Raw genomic sequence first — 8,018 nt, 5'->3', positions numbered from 1 at the left:
TAGGCTTGGAGGGTGCTCTCCTCCTCGCCCTGTCTGGACTGCCCTCGGCCTTTCCCCCCGTTGCAACCCCCACGTCACCGCCTCAGCCTCCTCGTAGCTGCGTCGCTTGCGCATCTAGCACCTGAAGTCATTGCCGCTGCATCCGCCCTCCACGGTGACCTGCAAGAGCTGGCCGTCAATGCTACATCGGCCCCACCAACGCCATGCTTGTCGTCCTCGCCACGCACACCATAAGGCATTCAAGAGTCGATGTTCCAGTTTGTCTCCAATCTCTGGACTGCATCTCCGACTATTATTGGATGGTGTTGGATGGATTTGGACTTATGGGAGTTGGATTGGATCGGAAGTTACATATTTCTATTAGGTTTGGACTGGATTAGAAGCTTGCTTTAATTGATTTTTAATTGAAGTCCTCTATTTGGATTTGGATTTGAATTTCAACCAATCCCACCTGTCACCTTCCATGCACATGACAAAATTAAATCCACCTGGTAACACTAAAAAAAGTTTAAACCTTATTATTCAAATCCTAATAGTGGCACGAACAACTCGCCGAGGATTCGGAATATAATATAAGGTTCCATGTGCTCAACAGCAAGGGGAGTAGAAGATTATGCGGTCAAGGAGAAGTCTTTACTCGTCATTTGCTCTTCACCCATGCATGTATGTCACGGAGTGACGGTCTCGCCACCGTGTGGCGAAGGACGTGCTTTCTCGTCGTTGCCTGTTCTAATTCACACCGGTGAGGTACGTATAGTACTCGTTGCTTGAATCTACTCGTTGCTTGAATTTTTCCAACTTATTTTAGTTTGCTACTACTAGGAGAAATATACTTTCTATATCTTTCTTGTACTGCATGGATATATATCTGCTCAACATGCAAATATGATATTTTTGTTGACCGGTTGTTACAGTGGCAATTATTTGAACATATCACATCTTCCCGTCCACATGTTACATTATTCCACAGAAATGCCCTCTTCGAGTTGTTCGTGCCCTTCAAAGCTTCTTTATTACTAAAGTGCGAATTAAGCCCTCAAACTTGTTGTTTACAGAAAGTCCTCTAACCGTTGGAAAATTCTGGATTATGTTTGTGTCAGCTAGGACTTTTTAGTCAGTTATTTGTCTCGCCTAGATTGTTAAAAAACATAAATAACCTAATGATCCAGTTTGTAATTATTATTTTTTTAAAAACAGGCAAGGGGATTTTCTTTTAATTTTAGGGGCTTTAACTAACTTTAAATTTACTATTGTAAATGGCGCTTTTCTGAAATCCTATGTAATTATGAACTGATAAAACGCAATGATCGATATGTTAATGAATCAAACCACACAAAGTCCATCAATGAATATGTCGTCAGATCATAAAACCTGCGCAAAGAAATTCGTTGTGCGGTGCCTGTTAATGTCGACATGTGAAATAGCAAATCTCGGAGGGTGCCAGCTGCAAATACATTGAGCCCCCGCTCGTGATTTGATTTCCAAGTGACCCCCCTACGTGGAACCTTCTCATCCGGCCCGTCCTACGTGTGCGCCACCCGGACGCGACAGCTCCAAGCGCGTAGCCTCAGCCCCATTCCCGCACGCCCTTTTTTACTTCCTCCCAGATTAACTAATGCAAAATTCCAGATTTGACCTTTCCTCAACCTGTCCTGGCCCCAGCCAACCAATCGCATCGCTCCCGCCCTCTCTGGGAAAATAATCATACGAGATATGATTATGCATTTATGGCCTGATTCAATTTATAGAGAGTTACATGATAAAAAAATACTATAAAATATATAGTGAAATTAGAGAAATTATATGTGATAAAACTAAAAAAGAAATTAATCTATATTACGCTACGAATTATATTTATAATCAGATTTGATACGCGCACACTTCGGCTCGACGCGCCATTTGACCACGTGACCCAAAGCCGCCGCGCACACGCACCGGTGCCTACTTAACCCGCGTTCGAACACTTGCCGGGGAACCAAACCGCTCTGCGCTCCGTGTCTCTCCGTCGCACCGCCGCCGCAGCTTGCAGAACAGGGAGGGGAGCGGAGAGATCGAGCCTGCGGGAGGCTGGGAATGCAGATGGGCTCCTACTACTACGCCAGCTTCCACGACGAGGCCCCCTTCTACCTGCACGGCGCCGCGCCGGCCTCCCCGGAGCTGCCATTCGGCCTCATTGCCTCGCCAGGGGAGCCGTCCAGCGTGTCGCAGCCGCCGAGGGCTGGCGCGTTCCAGGATTACCGCGGGGCCGGACTTGAGCTGCTCCCGGCCGGGGCGCGGGCGCCACACGGGAGCGGGACGAACGTCGACAGGAGGGTGGTTGACGCGCTGGGCAGGATGGGTGGAGATCGTGAACAGAGGGACGAGGAGGAGGAGCGGCGCCAGCCGGCGGACACGGTGGAGAGCAGCCGCGGGTTCCGGCACATGATGCGGGAGCGGCAGCGTCGCGAGAAGCTCAGCCAGAGCTACGCCGACCTCTACGCCATGGTCTCCGCCAGGTCCAAGGTTCGTCTCCTCGCCCGCCCGCCTCTGCTCCCACGCTATGATAGCTTCTTCAGCGGAGTGTGCTGATCAGTGGAACGAACACTACTGCTGTGCTGACTGCTGACAGGGGGACAAGAACTCGGTCGTGCAGTCCGCGGCGATCTACATCCACGAGCTCAAGGGCGCGCGGGACCAGCTGCAGCGGCGGAACGAGGAGCTCAAGGCCAAGATCCTCGGCCACGACGCGCGGCAGCAGTGCGTCGAGATTCAGTTCGAGGTCGACGAGACGTCGTCGGCGATCGACTCCATGATCGGAGCCCTCAGGCGCCTCAAGAGCATGGACGTGAGGGCGAGAGGGATCCGGTCGAACATGTCCGACGGCAGGCTGTGGATGCAGTGGCGAACCTAGAACGAAATAGAGGAGATGTAAGATTTTACTATGAGTATAACACTATATATAATTTCAAGCAGTGTTCAATATAATCGGTGATTTTAACATTAGTAATCTAACATATGCGGCATCAATGCACAACCAAAAAAAAGAAACGATAAAAGTATTATCAATATGAAGAAATCTACTAATAACCTTGGTTAGGGATTTGGTGTAGTCATGAACAAAATATGGTTGGAATGACGGCATCGGCAAAATACATCATCCGACCTCAACGGTCTAAAAAAGAGATCAAACAATTCAGTTTTTTTTAAAAGAGTAATCCAATGAAAATAAATATAATACACTATTACAATTTACCTTTTAATCATTATATCTACGTCGTCTCATTTTTATGAAACGACAAACCACTATCTCATTGGCAACTTTCTCTATTTCTTCTTTCTCCACGTAGCAAATAAGGGTATGATTCATATAGTCATCGCCGATGCTATTGCTCAAATATGTTTTCACAATCTTCATGGCTGAAAAGCACATCTCAACTGTGATAGTAGCAACTGACAATACTAATGCAAGCTTTAAAATTCGATAAACCATTCCGAAATGAACCTTCTCGGGCTATCTCCTTTATGTGAAAATGGAAAATTAAATGTGTGAGACTGGGAAGGCGCATTCTCCAAGTACTTCCTTCTCACCCTCTCTCGTTGATTAGGATGGTAAGAATCAATTAACTTTATTAAGCATGAATCATATTTAATCTCCTCTTTCCGGTTGATATCATCTGGACATGAATTTCCCTCATTGTTGGCACTATTTGGCTCTGATGCTTTTGTTTAAAAATTGTTCCATTGATTACCTATCAATTGCATAATAGAAAAGACAATATATATTGAATGTTCCCCCATTTCAAACCCTAAGTCCCTGGACAAACAACAACTAAAGGTTCTCGGAACACATGAAAACTGAGAAATATAAATAAGCATCAGTTCAGGAATTGATGTAACTTACTTTATTGTTTTTTTGTGAATTTTTGGTGGACGAAATTAGGGCACATGCGATACCCGGCAGCCTGCAGTACCCGGCAGGCGGCAGCCAGCAAGTGTTGAGGGGCGAGGGCGGAGGCCTTGGCCACGGCCACCCATCCTTCGGGGCTACAACACTCTAGCATTACTACAGAACTGGCCATAAATAGTGGTTCATCACTGCCAGTTGTACAAGAACTGGCAGTGAAAATGTATCCCTACCAGTTCTTAACCTCTCGCGTTCAAACCGCGATGAAACCACTAAGAATCAACATTGATAGTCGTTATCAGTGCCGGTTTTTGTTAAAAATTGGCACTAATACCGACCCATCAGTGCCGAGTGTAGCCCAAACTGGCAGTTAAGCTAGCCTGGACCCAAAATTTGCGTTCAATCAGATTTTGGCTCTCCCACGACGTTCGATCGGCTCGGTCTTATCTCTTCGCGTCCGCTCGGCTGCTCTCTTTGTCTCTCTCTCTAGCTCGGTCTTATCTCATTGCGTCCACTCGTCCACTCTCTTTGTCGCCTCCCTCAGCATCGCCTCGGCTGTTGTCGTCATCGCCTGCTCCCGCTCCCCTGCCACCGTATCACCTTGGCCACCGCCGCCCTCACCTGCCTCCTCCCTCACCAGCATCCCCACTGGCCTCCCCTGTTGGCATCCTCCTAATCTCCTCCCCCACCGGCTTCGCAAGATCCACTCCGGAAGGTCCAAAGGAACCAGCCGAGGGCGGCGGGTTTGAGGGCGTGGTGGGACAAGGGCCGACTTGTCGTGGCTCGTTGTCTGTGCTCGTGGTCGACGTCAGGAAGGACGGTGACGGTGGCCTTTGTGCTATGTTCTGTCGCGGCGGCTTTTGTGTTGCCACATTTTCTTGCGCAAGGCGGAGCAAGGCAAGTTGTGGCACGACTCGGCCTCATTTCTTTTCTTTTTTTTGCTCACGAGAACGCCTATCACCGCCGGTTCTAGACCCAATAGTGATATTTACGATTTTCATTGCCGAGTAAATACTACCGGTTTCAAAACTGACAGTGATTAGCCTTTCTATGGTAGTGCAGGCTCCGTGATTGTGGATTCACGGTGGGGAATTGAGGGAGAGTGGGAGACAGGACTTTGGCTGGTCGGCGAGTAGGCGAGACGAACAGAGGAAGAGGAACCGATCAACAAGTTGCTGTTGAAAAATTGTTGAATTTTAATGTTCTCTTGGGCTTCTTTTGCTTGGACCGGTTGGCCCTTTGCTTTGTGTGGGCCGAGCCCATACGACGTTGAGTACAAGGGGCTCAGCTTGGCTAGTGCATAAGGGCAGGCGCTGGTTGAGCTCGGAGAGAGACTGGTGGCGACTCGGGTAGAGCGGCGACGACGCAACTGCTCCCCCAATTCTTGCAGGGATTATGGGGAGCTGGAGGGCGGCGTCGTGGCTTCAAATAGGCTGGCCTCTTTGATTGGTTTTGCTGCTATGAAATTGAACCGATTGGTGCTCGGTTCTGGGGGTTCAGAGCTTTGGTGCTTGGGGAGATCAAGTGGAGGAGCTATCTTGTTGGTGCTCACCGGAGCTGTGAGTGCTGAGGCTCGCCCGCACACGCCAACGTGGTGTGGTGAGGCCTTATATCTTCGTCTTCCTAGCCGACGGTAACAACGGCGAATAGGATTTTTGGGTCAGCGGTGTGTTTGTCGTGCCTTGCCTCACTTATTGAATCCTTTGATAGCATATCTCTGAGTATTAAGATTCATCTTTTCTCCCTCTCTGTTGAACTAGATAGCGAGATTCCTTTATGTTTTTTTTTGCTCGATGATGATAAATTACTATGAGATTGGACATGTCCACTAAGTACACTAGCTCATAACCGTTGATTCTATTGTTGTTGATTGAAACTGGTGGAACCTACAGGTTTATCGGTGTTCATATTTTCCTGTTCCTATATAACGTGATCTGGACAGTGGAACCCCAGTTTCGTTTGTTAAGCTTGTCCTGGTTCAGCGCTGCAGTGTGATATGAGTTTACCTTGCTTATATCTGCTTTGAGATGGATTGATAGCTCAAATTGCATTTCCTGTTTTTGCCTTTTGGTAGTTCAATTTCATCTCTGATTCGGCCATTCTGTTTCTACTGTGCCGACTGGGTATTCTCTGATAGTGGTGTGCAGCACTGTCCAGGACAGGTTTTTAGGATTTGAGAATTCAGTCGAGTTATATCTTGCTAGCTGAGATCCTAGGAATATTGCCCAATCACTGGGATAATTGTTAAACAATTATGGAGCATGAATATTTTGTTCCTGGGGCCAATTATCATATTGTTCTGAGAGCAATTTCACAAAAGTTTTATTTGTGTTGTTCAGTTCATACAATACACATGAGTCAACTTACTGTTGTTACATAACTTTGGTTAGTCTGTTTATTGTTCATGTGTGTTGTTCTCATTCTGTTAAGCTCCTGTTTTTGTATCCATAGAATTTGGATATAATATATATATATATATATATATATATATATATATATATATGCTCTTATTATCGCACATATACAATAATTGCGAGATCAATTTATGCCTGGGTCGCTCGCCCACACACGGCTGTATGCTCGACGTTAGACTGTGCAGCTTGCTGGGCGCCCTTGTCGAGCTAGGCCACGAGATTGGGCCGAGAGGGTGGGTGTAGGAGCTTGGGCCGTGGGGTGTGTTAGGTGTAAAATTTCGAGAGTTAGTGTTTATTTTCGATTTTTTTGTGTGGGTGCATCTGCACCTCCTCAACTCCAAATTGCTTCGCACGTGGTGAGCAGAGATGAATGCCGAAACCACTGTGAGCACTCTGATAGCGTGAATCATTGGAATTCTCGAGATGTTAGCTTAGGATGCTTGAAATTTCTGAACTTAGTCAACTGCTTTGCTGACAATAGCTGGTCCAGACTTTAGATTGGAGAAAGATACAGCAGTTCAGTCACCTACAAGCTTTTCGAAATTCCGTACCCTATTTGTACACTAGATCCTTCCTTGCTGAATTAGATTGTTCGATAGGAAGCAGCATTTATTGCCAACAGGATAACGATGAAGAATTTTAATCAAATTTAGGAATGAAAATCTGGGTAAGATCGTATGAATACTACCAAATTATATGTTCCTTAAGGGACACACTATCATAGCCTTCTCATTTGAGATCAAAACACTACCATTCTCACTTGGAATCCATCATTCTGGCAGCAGTCAACGGTTGTCAAACTAGCGCTCAAATCTTCCGGTTTTGTATAGATCGTTCGAACAAATCCCCACCTGTTTCCTCAAAAACAAATCCTAGCTCACCTGCTCGCAAAAGTTATAAAACCTGCAATAAACAGATTAACCAAAATGCAGCTGTTTTTTAGTTAGCATTAATTTTCCAACTGTCAATCAAAGAACCCTTGTGTCTAAAAACATCAAGCATCCATCAGCCTTGCCCTTTTTTTACCACCACTAAAAAAAAATACATCATGTCAATTGCCAATGCTGTTTCGTCAATATATATATATATATATATATATATATATATATATATATATATATACACCCAGGAGTACATACTAGTTTTCCTATATATATATATATATATATCAATGCCTCGCAATCTGAAAACGCAGCATCTCTCTCCACGGTGCCAAGCTTATCTCTCTTCTTTAAAATAAAAGAGACATGAGAGCTGTCTATTTATATTAAAAACTAAGATAAAAGAGCTAGACAAGCGAAATACAAAAGGTAACGAGTCTCACGAAAACAAAGAAAATAAAGCACTAAACTGAGGGGTTGTTAGTTTATCAACCGATCAATCATAGCATGCCACTTGTTACTTGTATACTCAACTAACCACACGCTTCCTCTTGTGTCGATCAACCATTCGCAGATTGCGGCTACTGAAGTGGAGAAGGCCGTGGAGGAGGCTCTGATGAAGGAAATGGAGAGGAACCAGCAGCCTGAGCCCCATTTCCGGGAACCACCAGCAGCAGGGGCTCCTGGGGCCATCAGGCATCATCGCACGTGCAAAACGTGTTCTGAATCCTCTTTGAGCCCACGAACCCCAACGTACCTCACTTGTTCATTATTTTACACGTAGCGGAGGAAGTGAAAATCGCCACATGCCCTTTATCATCTAATCCCTCCCTGTCTCCA

General features: G+C 46.0%; 1 protein-coding gene across 1 annotated transcript; it reads left to right on the top strand.

Moving 5' to 3' along the window:
• The first annotated feature begins 1,956 nt into the window (after positions 1-1,956).
• On the top strand, positions 1,957-2,979 carry LOC133915483 (transcription factor BHLH148-like). The gene is made up of 2 exons (XM_062358661.1): positions 1,957-2,502; positions 2,609-2,979. Exons 1-2 carry the CDS (start codon positions 2,074-2,076, stop codon positions 2,888-2,890), a joined length of 711 nt encoding a protein of 236 aa, XP_062214645.1. The 5' UTR covers positions 1,957-2,073; the 3' UTR covers positions 2,891-2,979.
• The last annotated feature ends 5,039 nt before the right edge of the window (positions 2,980-8,018 follow it).

This window comes from Phragmites australis, chromosome 4 (genome assembly GCF_958298935.1).
Source record: "Phragmites australis chromosome 4, lpPhrAust1.1, whole genome shotgun sequence".
NCBI lineage: Eukaryota > Viridiplantae > Streptophyta > Magnoliopsida > Poales > Poaceae > Phragmites > Phragmites australis.
This window is presented reverse-complemented; position numbering and strand designations above follow the sequence as displayed.